Source organism: Rana temporaria, chromosome 1 (assembly GCF_905171775.1).
Source record: "Rana temporaria chromosome 1, aRanTem1.1, whole genome shotgun sequence".
Classification (NCBI taxonomy): Eukaryota; Metazoa; Chordata; class Amphibia; order Anura; family Ranidae; genus Rana; species Rana temporaria.
Genome location: NC_053489.1, coordinates 60,641,362 through 60,660,004, shown reverse-complemented (window position 1 = coordinate 60,660,004; position 18,643 = coordinate 60,641,362). Strand labels below are relative to the sequence as shown.

Genomic DNA, 18,643 nt, shown 5'->3' with positions numbered 1-18,643 from the left:
GCTCACCTGTACCCTCTGGGTTCACTGAGAACTACAAGCCATCCACTGCAGTGGAAGACAGGACTTGTAGTTCATTCACAGAACTCTGAATGATGGATGCAGCTGTGTGGGTGGGTGCCCCACACTGGAGAATCAGGGCGGGGGAGGCTGCATTAGTAACATGTTACACCCTAAATAGGGTGTACCATGTAAGATTTCAACAAAATTGTGGTCCTCTGCACACACACTGGCTCCCTATTGCATAAATGTGAATTAGATGGTTATAAGATGACTTCAGCCCCTGTTCTTGCCCTTTTTGGGGCTTAATCGTAGAGATCCCGAAAAGGACGAAACGCATCTGAGGTATTCTCTACATATGGAGAACAGGAGCCAAAGGTATCTTATACCCATCCAATCCACATTCATGCAACACAGAGTTGGTGTGTGCAGACGACCACCATTTTGTTGAAGTCTTCTAGAGCCTGACAAGCCAATCTTGTCTACCTTGCACCAGTCTATTCACGTGCTGATCTGACTGCCTGGTTTTGGGGGCATTTAAGCGGTAGTATTTTTGTTTTGTTAACATGTGAGATGTTATTAAAGGTGAACTTATCCTTTAACACAGTTTTTAAGACCATCGTTTTGTATGCTGTATGCCAGGGCAAAGGAAACAAAACATACTCAGTACATTTATGCAATATATGCACATTTCCTTATGTTTTGTCTCTTGAAAAAATTGCAGTAACATTTTTGCTGATCCTGCCAGGAACTCTGTGCACTCCTAACTTCCTGTCTGAGCTGAAAACACAGTGCAACTTCTACACTAAAATACCAGGCAGTGTTGTCAACCCTGTATGAGCTCTCCACTGCAGAACACCTGCCCCTCTCCTTATCTGCACAACGGAAGGCAGAGGTGATCTGTAGTCCAGCCGATGAACGCTTGGACAGGGCTGATAACACTGCTTGGCATTTCAGTGAAGCAGAGGCAGTGTGTGCAGGAAGGTGAGAGCTCACTGAAATTTTGGCAGGATACACAGGTGTTTTCTTATACCTTCAGCATTTTTAATGGGAACATGGGGAACATCTTTGTGAACTGCAGAGATGGATTGCATTGTATTTTTCAATTTTGGCCAAACATACACATTAAAACCTAATTCCAAATGGAATGGGGAAGAGTGTTTTTTAGAATATAGGTGTTTGTCTCCTCTGTGCAATCCTAATTTACAAATGTACCTTAATAAATTCATAGCACTATAGTAGACATCTGTGTGCGCTCCAGTTTTCCAGCAATCGGCTTTGGAAACTGCCAGCCATTTACCATTGACACTATGCAACTAATTGGGGTTTATTTACCAAAGGCAAATCCACTTTGCACTTAGAAGTTGCAGTTGCTGTAGATAGGGGGGGGGGGGGGCGGGACACGCAAGGAAAATATAAAACAGCAATTTAGCTTGCACATGATTGGATGATAAAATCATCAGAGCTTTCCCTCCTTTCAGATTTACCCCTCAGATTTACAGCGACTGCACTTCCAAGTGCACTTTCAGTGCAATTACGAAAGGCAATGTGGATTTGCCTTTCGTAAATAACCCCCATGGTGTCACTCAGCTCCCGCTTTCCCCAGTGCCATCTACGGCTTGTAATGGCAAAGCCCGACTAAGAAATGCTAAGAAATGCTTCAAATGGGCCCTGATGGTGTCAAAGCTGTAGATAGCACAAGGGGGCTGAGCAACAACATGAATTGCATGGTGTCACTGTTAAATGGCTGCCAGTTTCTAATGCTGATTACTAGACAACCGAAGCATGGACAGAAGCAAACATGGTGCTATGCATTAATCAAGGTGCATGTGTTACATGGCTGTTTAGAGTTCATAGAGTAAAGCGCCATACACACTGGCTGAATGCTGGTGCCAAAAAAAAAAAAACAGTCCAAAAGAAGCTGGGGATTTGTCCGGCTTTTGTCGGATATGCATGCTGGAAAACCAGCAGACTTGCGACTCCCGATCAGCGCTTTCAGCCAATGGCTGAGAGCACTGATAGGAGTGTTCTGGTGGGGGCGGGGGGGCCTGTCCCCCTGTCAGAACACAACAGCTCAGTGGGTCGAGCTTGCTGTAGTAACATCGGATTGTCTGTATAGCGGCTCTGACCGGCACTGGGTTGAACGGAATAAAATTCCAGGCCTGCCAGGCTTAATTCTAGGATCAATATCCAAGAAACCAAGGCCAATGTCAACCTCTTATAAATGAATGGGGGTCATATCATCCCAGAGTGGTACTGGGGATATAATAGATTATATAAAGTGCCACGTCCCCGAAAAATTGATTGATTGGAATAGTTGGTTAGGCAGATGGACTTTATGGGCACAACACAACTAGATAAAAATTCTTAAGTTTTATAAAAAAATTGACAATACAGTAAAAAATTACACAATTGAAATGAATAGCATGAAACAACTATTCATAACAGAAACAATGAATAACAAAATAACACACCACCTAACAACCCATAAAAAGAATAATGTACTGGATTGAATGACACAAGGTCACCTCCTACAGTATAGTAGTAGATGGTAATAGGGCAGTGTGACGGTATCGGTATGATATCCCCGTCAAGCATTCCCTCCTCTCCATACAAGGACATCACAGGATTGCCCCACACATGAGTCAAGACTGGATGCTGGAACCAAGACACTTTATTGACACAAAAACTCAGCTTATATGTGGTTACAGCCTGTTAGGAACGCCCCCCTCACACAGTGGGGTTTCCCATACAGATTATAGGAGACAAGTCGGAGCCGACCCTGCAGACACGTTTCTTTAGATAAAGACATCAGGGGAGTTAATTAATACACTGAAGCAATCAGAATAATTAACATACTACTTCTCTAATCATTTAGCCTGATGATACAATACACATCTTTTAAGGGTAAACACAGATCTTCTTTACACAACACAATAGATCAATTAACGTTTAGAATAGTGAGGGGACATTAGCACGTCAATAACCTGTCAGAGGAATGAATCACACATGAAATTCCTTTCTACCTCTAACACACAGGGCAAGCAGGGAGCAGTACACTGAGACATATAGGCAAATGTATCACAATGGCCCCCCTTTTGCTCCCTGCTCCGGCAAATCCGGTTGGACCTTCCCTGGTCCAGTAGGGTTGACGGGTTCAGAGCTTTTAGTCCGAGGTTAACTCCGTTTGGCGTGACTGACCTCCCTTGACAACTGCTTCAGACTCAGGTATGTCACCGGGTCGTCAGATCACACACCGGTCAGTCCCCAAGTCTTTGTGCGATCTGCAAAGTCACCAGAAGTCAGTGTGAAGACAGCGAATGGGTCTGTGCGCCGCCGTCTAGGTGTCCCGCTATGGGAGGGGGCAGGTTATGGCTCTGAAGTGACAATCACAGGAGATTCATAAAAAGGAAAAGTTTATATTTGTTGTAGCACTGGTGCTCAGAGTCCGGGGGGGGGGAGAGAGAGGGGACTCAGAGCCCCATAAGGTCAGCCACCCCCTGCTCCCTCCGCAGCCGCCGGTTCTCCTCTTGGAGCTTCTCCAGCTCCATCTCCAGTTCATGGAGCCTGGGGGGGTCAGCCTGCTGTGACCTCAGGTGGTTGTTCTCCTCCTCCATGCGGCTTATGCACTCCTCCAGCTCTATGTACTCACGGATCAGATCCTGCTTGCTCATGTCCTGCAGGCTCTCCACGTGGTCCTTCATCATCAGGAACTGGGTGGTGGTGTAAGGGGCCACCGGTGGGCCCTTGGCGAACATCTCGGCCCGCATCTGGGACGCCCGCTGCGACTCCCTCTCCTCCAGTCGCTTCTTCTCCTCCCAGGTCCGCTGGTTATATGACTTCCAGGACCTCTTCTTCTTGAAGGATGGCCGGCGGTGCCTCTTTCTGCCCAGCTCCCTCCAGGGCCCCTCCGGCTCAAGGCTGGAGCCCATGACCAGCTGACAATGGTGTTCCCTGTTGTCCGTAATAGTAGATTGTACCATGAGGGCTTCGTAAGGGGTGCCCAATGGTTCTTCCCGACCCCGCTCCTGGGGATCCCAAGCCGAGTCTACACAATGGGCTGCTGCTGGTGGGCGGTACCCAGGTTGAGACCAATTTGACCTGGTGTTGTCATTCATGGGGCAATTCTGCTTGAAGTGACCCAACTGTTTGCACCGGAAGCAGCGTTGTTCGTTGTCCTCCTGGCGTGGATAGCGAGGGCTAGATGTCACCGGTCTGTTAGGAGGTTGGTATCTAGCGGCTGGTGGGTGTGAGGGCGCCGTTGGTCGTGGAGGTTGTACCCGTGGTGTGACCTGGTTTGTCTTGCGAGTATCCGCATATTCATCCGCCAACTTCGCGGCCTCTGGTAGAGTCATGGGCCTGCGATCTCTCACCCAATCTTTGACATCCGTCTGGATGTGATTGTAAAATTGCTCCAGGAGCATTAGTTGCAAAATGTCCTCTGCGGTGGTGGCCTGGCTGCTGTTAACCCAGTTAGAGGCCGACAGGGACAGCTGGCATGCCCATTCTGCGTAAGAGTCTTTCGTGGTTTTGCGTGAGTCCCTGAACTTCTGTCGGTGGGACTCTGGGGTTACTGCATAACGAGCCAGGAGCACTTCTTTAACCCGGGCGTAGCTATGGATATCCTGATCTGGCACGGTCCGGAAAGCATCAGAAGCTTTGCCTGACAGTTTGCCTGACAATATTGCAACCCACTCTCTTCTAGCTATTCGGTGCAGGTTACATTGTCGCTCAAAATCCGCCAGGAAGTTATCAATCTCACAGTCCTTTTCATCAAAAGCTTTAAAAGCGCTAAACGGAATCTTCCTTGCGTCTGCTGTGCTGTACTCACTGTTCGGAGAAGGTGCGGCTGCTTGTTGGACTGCTGCCAGTTTTAACTGTAGTTCTGCGTCCCTTATTTGTTTATCCTTCTGTAGTTCTGCGTCCCTTATTTCTTTAGCCTTCTGTAGCTCTGCGTCTCTTATTTCTTTAGCCTCCTGTAGTTCTGCGTCTCTTATTTCTTTAGCCTCCTGTAGCTCTGCGTCTCTTATTTCTTTAGCCTCCTGTAGTTCTGCGTCCCTTATTTGTTTAGCCTTCTGTAGTTCTGTGTCTCTTATTTGTTTAGCCTTCTGTAGTTCTGCGTCCCTTATTTGTTTAGCCTCCTCCGCTAACAGGTCCATCACTTTCAGCACCACATCCGGCGTTGGGTTCGGGCCGAACCACGCTAGCTTCTCTCTCATTAGCTTGTTGGCTGGCGATTCCTCCTCCTGAATCACTGGTGTATCCATCTCTTGTATTGCTGGCGTTGCTGCAATCCCGTCCTCCTGGTCTATCTCCATTGATTCCGCTATGATGACCCGCTTGGTTTTGTTGCTAGCAATCCTTCCAGTAGTTCTTCCAGTGTCGGCTTGGAATCCGGGTGTGAAGGAGAGTAGAAGGGAAGATCCCGCTGCTGCCAACCAATTTGTGACGGTATCGGTATGATATCCCCGTCAAGCATTCCCTCCTCTCCATACAAGGACATCACAGGATTGCCCCACACATGAGTCAAGACTGGATGCTGGAACCAAGACACTTTATTGACACAAAAACTCAGCTTATATGTGGTTACAGCCTGTTAGGAACGCCCCCCTCACACAGTGGGGTTTCCCATACAGATTATAGGAGACAAGTCGGAGCCGACCCTGCAGACACGTTTCTTTAGATAAAGACATCAGGGGAGTTAATTAATACACTGAAGCAATCAGAATAATTAACATACTACTTCTCTAATCATTTAGCCTGATGATACAATACACATCTTTTAAGGGTAAACACAGATCTTCTTTACACAACACAATAGATCAATTAACGTTTAGAATAGTGAGGGGACATTAGCACGTCAATAACCTGTCAGAGGAATGAATCACACATGAAATTCCTTTCTACCTCTAACACACAGGGCAAGCAGGGAGCAGTACACTGAGACATATAGGCAAATGTATCACAGGCAGTTATTGATAAGGCGGTGTGTCGTAAGTTGCTCAAATCTTAACTCGACATGTTGCGCAAATTAGATCGCTTCCTCAGGAGTTTTGAAACATATTAAATCGATAAAAATTAGAACACAACGGAGGATGCGGTCAGTACAGAAGCTGAAATTAGCATGAATTATTCCTCAGACTGATTTGGAGAGCCAAAGGGACAAGATGAAAAAAAAACAGAATACAGGAACAGATACTCTGAACTCCAGGGTTGAGGGGACTAGTGTAATACCCAATATCCTGACGCTAGCAATTTCTAGTCGGCTATCCCAATGTGCAATTTGTCAAGACTTCCAAGAAGAAAGTATGCCACAGACAAATCTTAACATTGACACTCGCCAGAGGGCTGTTACCCACAACAGAGGCACATAATCGAGTGTCAATCTTAAGCTTTGTTTGTGGCATACTTTCTTCTTGGAAGTTCCTGGGGTTCAGAATATCTGTTTCTGTTATCTGTTTTTTTCATCTTGTCCCACTGGCTTTCCAAATCAGTCTGAGGAATAATTCATGCTAATTTCGGCTTCTGTACTGACCGCATCCTCTGTTGTGTTCTAATTTTTATCGATTTATTATGTTTCAAAACTCCTGAGGAAGCGATCTAATTCGCACAACATGCCGAGTTAAGATTTGAGCAACTTACGACACACCGCCTTATCAATAACTGCCCTATTACTATCTACTACTGTACTGTAGGAGGTGACCTTGTGTCATTCAATCCAGTACAATATTCCTTTTTATGGGTTGTTAGGTGGTGTGTTATTTGTTGTTCAGTGTTTCTGTTATGAATAGTTGTGTCATGTTATTCCTTTCAATTGTGTAATTTTTTTTACTGTATTGTCAATTTTTTATAAAACGTAAATTTTTATCTAGTTGTGTTGTGCCCATAAAGTCCATCTGCCTAACCAACCATTCCAATCCATCAATGTCAACCTCTTATTATACATGAAGAGTAACAAACCTAATATAAATAAGAAACTCATTTGAATTCCTTTGAAATATTGTTTACTGTTTTTTGTTCCCTGTAAGGTCCCTTTCTTGGAAGTCTTTCTAAGATGAAGTTATGGGCTGTTCTGGCTGTCTGCATTTTGCTGTCGAGCTCCGTGTCCAACACTCCATTGCCCTCACACTGGTTAGCTGGTAAAAAGAGATTTAGTCAAGAGTCCCAGCTGGAGGACGAGGACACGGCTTTGGGAATGTACGAAGTAGTTCCTGAGCTTCCAACTGCCGTAAACGGCCAGCAAGATGTGCAAAACCTTTGTAAGTATGGATTTTCATTCTGTTATCATATCACATAACCAAAACTGTACTGCAAGACTCCACATTATGAGTTCTTATAGAACGGGTTTTAATAGATTTAAGCTTTTGGTTTGTTTCTTGTTTTTTTCTTTAAATTATTTGACTCTGGATGCCGAGTTGGTGATTCTGGAACTTCTTGACCCTATTATGACTTCTCCCACAGCCCTCCATATCTAGTGTTTCCTTGCAGCCTGGGGCACAAGCAAGACCTGGGTAAACTAATTTGATAAATCTAATTGCTGCTTATTTTACTTTTCTGCAAAGGGTGGTGTGGAAAATTAGATTAATACTTTTTTCTAAAAATATATTTTCTCAAATTGTACTCAAAAATTCTTTCAGATGTGATCTAATTTTCTTACGACAGAATTTACATTAATTTAATGATTATATTTAAATATACTTCTTGGTACAATACGGTTAAAGTAGAAGGCTTTCTAGGTAAATTAGATTTATTCTAATTCCCATCCGTTTGTTGGCCTGTTGAGAATGGTGGATTCTGAATCAGCCTTACATACTAAAGGACAGATCCCTAGGATATTGCTATGCCTCACACTACTTTGATATTCACAACAGATAACGCTGGTATTAGTTCATAAAGTATAAGGCAGTTATTTTGTTTGTAATGAGAATTTTGAAAAGAAAATAGAAATGTTTGCAGTTATTGATAATTTTCTATGTAACTGTAATATTCCATGATTCATATATATTGTGACTGTACTACAAATGTACGTACCTATGGTCTATACCAGGGGTCTCCAAACTTTTTAAACAAAGGGTCAGTTTACCGTCCTTCAGACTTTAGGGGGCCAAACTGTAGTCAGTGGGAGTAAAAAAAAATACATAGGGCCTGTAGTTAGTAGAAGGAAGGATAGTGCCCAATAATGGGTAATAGTGATAGGAATAATGACTTATTGTTGGTTTTAGTGGAATAAATAGTGTCCCATTGTTAGTATCTGTGGGAGGAATAGTGCATCATTGTTGGTGTCAGTGGAAGGAATAGTGCCCCATCATCGGCATCTGTGGGAGAAATAGTGCCCCATTGTCGGCATCTGTGGGAAAAATAGTGCCCCATCATTGGTGTTAGTGAGAGGAATAGTGCCCCATGTCAGTATCTGTGGGGGGAATAGTGCCCCATCATTGGTGTCAATGGGAGGAATAGTGCCCCATCATTGGTGTCACTGGAAAGAATAGTTTGTCTGTATCAGTGGGAGGAATAATGCTTCATATTTTTGAGAGGAATTTCCAAGATCCGGATAAAGGCATGCAGTGGACTGCAGTTTGGAGACCACTGGTCTATACCTTGTACTACTACTGCTTGACAAGGCTGATAAGACTATGGAGTGTACTGAGCAATGTGGTGAAACTCTAGTGCCTGTTAGGCAGTGCAGTAACCTAGAGGTCCATTTATAAATCCACAATATGGCCTATCACAATCACACCGCTGCTATAAAAAAGTACTGAACATTTTTAGGGCACATTGATCTTTTTTATATGTATTTCACTTCACTTGCTTCTGAACAGAAATAACTCTGCAAGATAACACAGGCTAAGATACTCTACAGTCTACATTTTATGAATGGACTATAAATTCATGTCGCACTGTGGAGTTACTGTGATGTAGAGTAAATAGTAGTCCCATAGTGTTACTAATAGAAAAGGGACGTGGAGGTGAATCTTTTGAAATGGAAGTTATTGGTACAGTACGTTTGTCTGACTGTATCTTATTCTGGCTACCAAAAAAAAATGGAAGTTATTGGTACAAAGTTTGTCTGACTGTCTGTCTTATTGCGGCTACCAAAAACATCCTTTAGCATGGCTGAAAACTGAATCTGATTGGTTCATACAGCAGAGATGTGTCTCCTCTTTATAGGCTTCAGGTTTCTGCTCTTGCTTGGTATTGACCCCTTCCTATTGTGTTAGATTAAGTGGGTCTAAATGAGGGTGGACAGGACAGAGACCTGGTTATCTAATCTCTTTTTTTTGGTTGGGAGGCCAGGTGATACTGTTAGCAGTGTCGGTTTCCTTCTGTCTTTGCAGCCATGGGAAGGGGAACCCTGTGTCTTTTTTCACACTAAGAATCTGTGAAAAGAGTCGAAGAAAGAAGTCTTTATCAATCTCAAAGAAGAAGGCTTTGACCTCGGCACTTTCATGTCATATTCCTTACTCTGCACAAATGGAGTAGCTCTGGATTAGCCTCTGGCATCTCTACTATGATATAATAAGTAGTATAACAGAGCCAATGCAAAGGCCTTTGATGCCCTTTTTGTTCAATTACAATGAGGAATTTGGTGTACAAGGCTAGAACTACACATACAACATTTAGAACAGCACAGAGTGAAGTAAACATTAAATTGACTTTCCTGTTTAAAAGCAAGGCCAATTATGCTGGAAAGATGTCTGTAGTTCATTTTTTTTAATAAAAAAAACCTCAATATTTAATTTCCTTCTATGACTGAGTGTTGCGCCACGTCAATGGTGTTTTCTTAATCAGACATGCAATGTCTAACTAAAGTAAGCTACCTCCCCTCTATCCTATGACTATTACATAAAGAGTTTCCTATCCTATGAGTGGAGGCCCACTCATTGCACTTACAGTGCCCCCATCTGGTTAGCGTCTGATACAATGTCTATACATTTGTGTGACCCCCACAGGCCTTACTGTTGAAAGAAGTTTAGATAGCTCCCCAAGGGGAGATAATATTGGTGGGCCTTTGCACGGAATTCAAAAAGACTAGAAATATGTTTTAGGCTTTATAAAATACATAATGTTAGGGTAGCTTTTGGTAACTATACCAGTCTTCAACCTTGTCATTAACGAAAGATTGACGGCGATCCTTAAGGACAAGTTCGACAAATTCAACAGACTTGGCAATCCTTGATAGACCACTTCCTGCCTTCTCAAATGACCTTCTGTCTCCTAGAAATTTGAAGTTTCAATGTGGTACAGCCTAAAACCCCTGGGGTGCCCTATTACCTCCTTTCTCCTTCCCTTCTCCTCTTGCTGCTTCTCTTTACTTGCTTCCTTCCCTGTTTGTTGAGCTCCTGTAGTCTGTGCCTGTAGTCTCTGGATGAACAGCATAGGCCATGGCCGTTTATTTCATCCGCTGAGCAGACGGATGACAGATCTGTCTCCCCTCACTGTGCAGAGACGGACCTGTCAGAGCCCCACTCTCCTCTATGGAGAGATCGGATTAAAACGGACTGCCTGTCCGTATTCATCCGATCTGATACACCAGACAGATGGAAAATATGGTTTGCATCCATCTGTATTTCACGGATCGGATAGCGGTGGATGTCAGCAGACATGTCACTGACAACATACACTGCACCATAGGGATCAATGGAGTGTCCCATAAGGTCCGCCTTAAAAACTGACTGGTAGACCTGATCGGAAAGCCCATATGAAAGGGGCCTAAGGCTATTGCCACTCTTATTTTTCATTTGGGGAGAAATATTTGTACAAAGTGTATTGATACTTTGTTTACACTTCGTTGTACCAGTTTTACCTATCTTGTTTTGTTGAAAATTTTCAATAAATGGCAGTAAAAGAATTGAGAAAAGATTAATGCCAGTCCACACTACCACGACTTGGGATCTGACTTGTGTCGCCCCAAGTAGCGCGACATGAGAAATTCAATTGAAGTGAATAAGAGCCATCTTAATGTACACTACTGAAGTCGCTCTGACTTCAGAAAAGGTTCCTGTACTACTTCAAGGCGACTTCTAGGCAACTTGTACCCGTAGATTTCAATGGAAGTTGCCTCCAAAGTCGGATCACTGTCTTAACTGAAGCAACTTTACAGGAAGAGAAAATAGTTTACTCAGGCAAACCCCTCCCTCCCACAGAGCTGATTATTCTGTGATTGGCCACAGCCAAAGTCGTCTGTCCTGGAGGCAACTTTAAGTCACGTTGTAAGTTGCTCCAAGTCGCGCTGAAGTTGCCTTGCAAAGTCGCGCTGTAAGTCGGGTTGCCCCTGTGTGAACCGGCTCTCATTGAATTAATGTATTCCTCCACAAAAAATATATAAATAGTCTGTAGAGACAAAATAACACACCATTTGCAACAGGAAGAAAAAGGGTATCAAAATGAACAATGTTTTTTCACAGGAACCTATTCTGGCTTACGTTGATGGTTTTAATAAGGTGCTGGTTGTGTCTCTAAATGCATACAATACAAATAGCTACTGGTACTGTATTTATAGGTAAAAACATTGTAGAATATTGGATTGGATTGCCTTTGGATACCAGAAAGATTATTATTTTTCCCCTGTTGGAGTAAAATAACATAATACAGTATAAGGGTATTTGCCTTCCTTTGGATCAACTGTGGCTTTAGGGGTCTGTGGATGCTTTTTGAGTATGTTTTTTGTTGAACTTAATGGATGGGGGAGTATTTTCAACCTGACATACTATGTGGGACAAGCTTCCAACTATTTGGAGTTTACCATGAATGTTGGGCGGAATGTATTTTCACAGGTATTGATTGTTTTATTTAGCTGTAGGTACTGACCAATGTATAGGGAGGACACAAATTCCTTCGGTGAGGGTTTTTGGAAAGTAAATGTGGGTATTTCCTGTGGTTTGTTCCACTATTTAACTTCAGAATTTAGTGGTGACATAGGGGTTTGGAGGAAGGGACAAGTGCCCAGGTGGGAGATGCAGGCATCTGATACTCCTGAAAGTGTCTGAGACTGCCACTGCCAAGTTGGAGAAATGAGCCACTGGAGAGGTGAGTGTATAGTGTTTTACTGCACATAAAAGTAATGTTTTTAAAACTTTAGAGGAGCTATTCTCAATCAGGGTACCAAAGGTTCCTCCTGAGGTTGCTAGGAGTTACTTGAGCTGTGGCTGATTGACCTACCATCTGCTGGTGCCTGCATAGTTCCAGAGCAAATGCCACTTGGCAGTGCCAGCAGGATGACACGGTTTATCATTGTAGTGGTCTGTAAGGCAGATCCACCTGCTGAGCGGTTAATCTGTTTGCTGATCCCTGCTGGCGGATTACAGGTCCATGTCTGCTCCGCTTATACAGAAAGGAGATGGACAAAGCTTGTTTTCCTCTATGGGTGATCGAATGGAAACAGACCACCAGTCCATTTCTATTCAACTGTCATCCGTTCCACCCGATGGATGGGTAATGGATCCCCCATCTATCTGTTTTTTACTGGACAGGATCAGCACGGATGTCGGCGGGTGTAAACGGACACGTCTGATATCCTCTGCTCCATAATCGATTGTCTGATTGGGTCCACCTAAAAAACTGACAGGCGGAGCCTATCGCTCTGCCCATGTGAAACAGGATTGTATTCTTTCTACCGACCACCAATGTAAAGAGCATTTTTTGCTATTTGACCCTCCCAACAAATTGGTTTTAGTGAGGGTTTCCAGAGACCTGAAAATTATTTTAGGGTTTCCTCTGGAAAAAAAAAGTTTAACCACTTCCCGACCTCCTCATGTACATTTACATCGGCAGAATGGCACGGACAGGCACAATCACGTACCTGTACGTGCCTGCCTAGACATGGGTGGGGGGTCCGATCGGGACCCCCCCCCCCCGGTACATGCGGAGGTCGGGTCCGCTCGGGGAGCGATCCGGGACAACGGCGCGGCTATTTGTTTATAGCCGCTCCGTCGCGATCGCTCCCCGGAGCTGAAGAACGGGGAGAGCCGTGTGTAAACACGGCTTCCCCGTGCTTCACTGTGGTGGCGCATCGATCGGGTGATCCCCTTTATAGGGGAGACTCGATCGATGACGTCATTCCTACAGCCACACACCCCTACACTAGTAAACACATACACAGTGATCCCTAAATGTTACAGCGCCCCCTGTGTTTAACTCCCAAACTGCAACTGTCATTTTCACAATAAACAATGCAATTTAAATGCATTTTTTGCTGTGAAAATGACAATGGTCCCAAAAATGTGTCAAAATTGTCCGAAGTGTCCGCCATAATGTCGCAGTCACGAAAAAAATCGCTGATCGACGCCATTAGTAGTAAAAAAAATAAAAAAAATAAAAATGCAAAAAAACTATCCCCTATTTTGTAAACGCTATAAATGTTGCGCAAACCAACCGATAAACGATTATTGCGATTTTTTTTACCAAAAATAGGTAGAAGAATACGTATCGGCCTAAACTGAGAAAAAAAAATTTTATATATGTTTTTGGGGGATATTTATTACAGCAAAAAGTAAAAAATATTGCATTTTTTTTCAAAATTGTCGCTCTATTTTTGTTTATAGCGCAAAAAATAAAAACTGCAGAGGTGATCAAATACCACCAAAAGAAAGCTCTATTTGTGGGGAAAAAAGGACGCCAATTTTGTTTGGGAGCCACGTCGCACGACCGCGCAATTGTCTGTTAAAGCGACGCAGTCCCGAACTGTAAAAACCCCTTGGGTCTTTAGGCAGCATATTGGTCCGGGGCTTAAGTGATTAAATGCTACTTTGGAAACCTACACCTGACAGGGTCTTAGAAAAACTTTTACAAAGTCTGATAGGGGGATGATTTGTTAAACATCTTAAAATGCTTGTTACCTTACTGCCTGTGCTCTCACTATACTGAGTAGCTGACCTCAAACAATCATGTAGCAAATTACTTTAGTAAAGTGAGAACTCTTGATCTACTTCCAGGTCATTGACACAAAGGGGGTTATTTACGAAAGGCAAATTACTTTGTACTACAAAGTGCGAAGTGCAGTCGCTGTAAATCTAAGGGGCAGATCTGAAATGAGGGGAAGCTCTGCTGATTTTATCATCCAATCATGTGCAAGCTAAAATGTTTTTTTTTTTTTTCCTTGTATGTCCCCCCCCCCCCCCCCCCCAGATCTACAGCAACTGCCATTCCAAGTGCACTTGTAGTGCAAAGTGGATTTCCCTTTAGTAAATAACCCCCTTAGTCTAGAAGCCTTTTGATCAGCCTAAATGCCAGCACATTGTCTTAGTATTGGTTTTCTATAATATGCTTGTTTTGACGGACATGTCTGATGAGTAGATGCCATGCACAGGTTAGAAGCAGAATGGGAGCAGCAGTAGGTGTGACTGCTGTATGGCAAAGGTGAAGCTCCATGAGCTGCACACATCCCTGTATGAACATCTGGAGATCTGTACAGCTGTTGCCCAGATGTTTTATTCCCTGCAGTTACAGTGCTCCCACTGCGTTTTCCAGTGTTTGATAGATATTGCTGGATGAACTTCCCAACCTGTTAATGAAGGTCAAAAGAACAAACCATACGAGGGAAACATTGACATGGGGGCAACAAATGAGCACTCAACTTCAGATCTTGTCTCTGAAGATAGATAAAGGCTAGATTTTATCTGACTATAGCCCGCTTCGGCCGCTCTACCCCTATAATGTAGGATCACACACTGATGTCTGAGCTCGTAGTAATGACAGATAATAGGTGGCTATTATAGGCCTAGAAGTGCTCCTGGTCAGAATTGATATCTGGTCTTCTTAACTTGTAGTGGCAGCTTACCAGTGGCATTGCTCTAGTTGTAGATGGCATGAACTAATGGTCCTAATACACCCTGACCTATGGCTATATATAGAACCAGATCTAAATGGTGTTCCTGTATGGTGTCTTTTAATGTGGATCACAGTTGACATCCTGTACATAAATAAAATTGTGACATTACGAACCGGAGCAAATCATACCTTGCCACTCATTTTTATTTTATTTATTATTTCTTTTATTTTTTACTTTCACTGAACGTGGAAACTGGAATCGGATTGGATGCTATGGGCAGTACTCTTTGCCCCTCACTGTACCTTACAGGTTAATTTGTACTGTATCACAAAAGTCAGATTTCTAATGAAGGTTTAAATTTGGTTAGTTGCTGTGTGATAACAATGGGGTAGATTCAGGTAGCAATTACGCCTGCGTATCCATAGATACGCAGCGTAATTGCTAAGTAGCGCCGGCGTATCGACTTTCTGTATTCAGAAAGCTCGATACGCCGACTATAGCCTAAGATATGACTGGCATAAGGCTCTTATGCCGTCGTATCTTAGGCTGCATTCTTACGATGGCCGCTAGGTGGCGTTCCCGTAGTGGTCAGCGTAGAGTATGCAAATTGCATACTCACGCCGATTCACAAACGTACGCGCGCCCGGCGTTCAAGTTTTACGCTGTTTGCGTTTGTCGATTTCTGCGTAAGGCTGCTCCTGCTATTAGGAGGCGCAGCCAATGGTAAGTATACACGTCGTTCCCGCGTCGCGATTTTCAAAATTTACGTCGTTTGCATAAGTGAATCGTGAATGGCGCTGGACGCCGTTTATGTTCACGTCGAAGCAAATGACGTCCTTGCGACGTCATTTACCGCAATGCACGTCGGGAAATTTTCCCGACGGAGCATGCGCAGTACGTTCGGCGCGGGAACGCGCCTAATTTGAATGATCAACGCCCCCTACGGTATCATTTAAATTACGCGCGCTTACGCCGGCCACTTTTGCGAAACGTCCCCGCAAATTAGGGAGCAAATGCTTCGTGAATGAAGCGTAGCTCAAGTAATTTACGGAGGCGTAGCGTAAAAACGGTACGCTGCGCATCCGTAGTAGTGCGCGCCCCTACCTGAATCTACCCCAATGAGTGCTGATTTTAAAAAAAAACCTTGTTAAGGAAGGTGTGCTGTTATAATAAAATTCAATGGTCCAGTCCTTCTCTGTTCACAGAGGTTTCTTAAAGCGGAACTTCACTCGGAACTTTACTCTCTCAATCAACACTGGCTATTTTATTCCTTATGAGGCTAGCCTTAGTAAATAGGAAAGTACCGGTATATCTTGTGTTAAACTTTTTCTTTCTCTGGTTACTTTCTGGTTTTCAGGCCCAGGCAAATTATATTATACATCCCAGGAGTCTTAGGAGGGGAATCAGGTATTCTTCACTAAGCACACACTCTTGCCTGCATGCTTGTGATAAGGACAGATTTCTAGGATTGATCTATGTTTATGCACCCCCCAAACGTTCCACTTATTACAGGACATGCAACATTTGGTTAGGGGCATATCTGATCCTTCTCCCTTATTGGTCTATTTGAACTCTAAACCTGCCATGACTTTGCCAAGGGCCCCGTGGAAACTAAACGCCTTCTAACTAAACCTATTTACCTCTCACAAAAGGATAGCTGCTGAAATTTCTGAGTTCTGGCTGCGCCATGCAGCCCACCCCAATTTAAACACTGCTTGGGATGCTTTTAAAGCATTCTTAAGAGGTATCCTTATTACCGAGGTTACAGGCATTAAGACTAAAACGATTGTACAGAAAGAACAGGCTGCGCAGCTGGTGTGCCGATTGCAGGCAAAGTTCATTGCTAGCCCATCTGATCCCAATAGGGAGACCTGAATGACAGCTCAAGAGGCAGTTGATCGTATCAATTGCTCTGCAGCTGAAAGGAAACATTACGCCGACTTACGCCTACGAAACCCAGCGCAGTTTTGACAGCACTGGCTTTGTGAATTCCATGCTTGCCTCGCTGTGCTGCATCTGCGTAGCGTATATTATTTGCGCTACGGCGGCGTAATGTGCGCCCGCTCTCTGTGAATCTGGGCCATAGTAGTTTTGTGTATCTTTTTTTTTTTTTTTTAGTTTTCACATTCTTCTAAATCTTTTATCTGCAACACTAAAGGTAGCTGGTGTGGTTATTGTATTGTAATTGTATTGTAATGGCCTATTGATAAACACAAATAACAAGAAGAGCCATGTTAGGATAGGTTGTCACTAAGGGGTTGATTTACTAAAACTGAAGAGTGCAAAATCTGGTGCAGCTCTGCATAGAAACCAATCAGCTCCTTTTTTTTTTTTTGTCAAAGCTTACCGTATTTATCGCGGTATAACGCGCTCCCGCGTATACCGTGCACCCCTGAAGTGGCCCCCAATCCTGTGGAAAAAAAGTTTTTTCGTTTTTTTGTACTTACAGTTTTGGTGTCTTGCGCGGCATCCATCGGCGGCCTCGTCGGGTCCGGCGTCCTTCTGCGGCTTTGGGTGTCCTCTTCGGCGGGTCCGGCGTCCTTCTGCGGCTTCGGGTGTCCTCTTCGGCGGGTCCGGCGTCCGTCTTCGGCGGGTCGGGTGTAATCTTCGGCGGGTCGGGTGTCCTCTTCAGCGGGTCCGGCGTCCTTCTGCGGCGTCCTCGCGGCATCCTCGCGTCCTCCCCGCTCGTTTCCCGCCACGAGTTTGAATACTGCGCCGGCATATACCGCGCGCAGTACACTCGTGAATCTTCGGGCAGGCTCGGCAACTGTCGCGCTGATGTCCTGTACGCTCAGGACGTCAGTGCGAGAGGCGCCGAGACTGCCCGAAGATTCACGAGTGTACTGCGCTCGGTATATGCCGGCGCAGTATTCAAACTCGTGGCGGGAAAGCGGGTATCGGCGTATAACTCGCACCCACGATTTTGCCCTGATTTTCAGGGCAAAATAGTGCGCGGTATACGCCGATAAATACGGTAATTGAAAAAGCTGAAGTTAAAAGCTGATTGGCTACCATGCACCAGATTTCTCTAATTTTCAGTTTTATAAGATCCAACCCCTAAGTCTTGTAAGCTATAGCATCAAATCAGAACCTTTCTGAGTTTCTGAACTCCTTTCTAAACTGTGCTTGAATTGGTTGCTGTGGTAAAGTACAGTGTACATCATCCTGCCATTAGTGAACAACCCCTAAATACTTTTCTACATTGCTTTATCGCGTACGCCCTAAGGTTGATCATCCCCCACTCAATCCGATCCTTATGTGCATTTACTGGTTAGAGCTTTTCTCATGACTTAAAACAATAGGACTTCCAGGGGGTATCCTTCTTGACCATTACCTTCAGGGTAAAATGATCTGGATACAGAAGGATAGGTGTGTGCGTGGACAGTGTAATGTAATCACGTTAGAGGAATTCCATTGCATGGTGAAAGAATTATGATACATGGCAGATAAAAAAACAGAGAGGAACTGGTCGTGTTGTTTTCAGAAGGCATCTTGCGCACACAGGAACATGAACCTAAAATTACAGCAAATAAAAAACACTTGTTGGCTGCTTTCATGTATAAGTGAAAAGCAGATGTAGAAGAACAGAAGAGTCAATGTGTTCTACCTTGTGTGCCACCAATATGATGTGGTGGAACTCCAGCCATTAATATACTGTTGTTGTTGTTTTTTTACTTGTTTGAGACACCTACCTATTCTCCAAACTGGCTTACTAGTCAACTTAGCTCAAGGAGGGCCATATGGAACCCAAAGGCCTTTCCTCTAAAGCACTGCAAGTCACACCATGCTTTCTTAAAGGGGTTGTAAACCCTTGTGTTTTTTCACTTTGCATCCTATGCTTTAAGGTGAAAAAACTTCTGGCAGTCACCAGCCCCCCCA

General features: G+C 44.1%; 1 protein-coding gene across 1 annotated transcript in view; it reads left to right on the top strand.

The window, feature by feature from the left end:
• GDNF (glial cell derived neurotrophic factor) overlaps window positions 1-18,643 on the top strand; it is a 94,093-nt gene that overhangs the window by 36,522 nt on the left and 38,928 nt on the right. Inside the window, exon 2 of the mRNA XM_040338537.1 lies at window positions 7,026-7,256. Coding sequence (XP_040194471.1) covers window positions 7,052-7,256 — 205 coding nt within the window. The 5' untranslated portion in view covers window positions 7,026-7,051. The remainder of the gene's footprint in view (window positions 1-7,025; window positions 7,257-18,643) is intronic.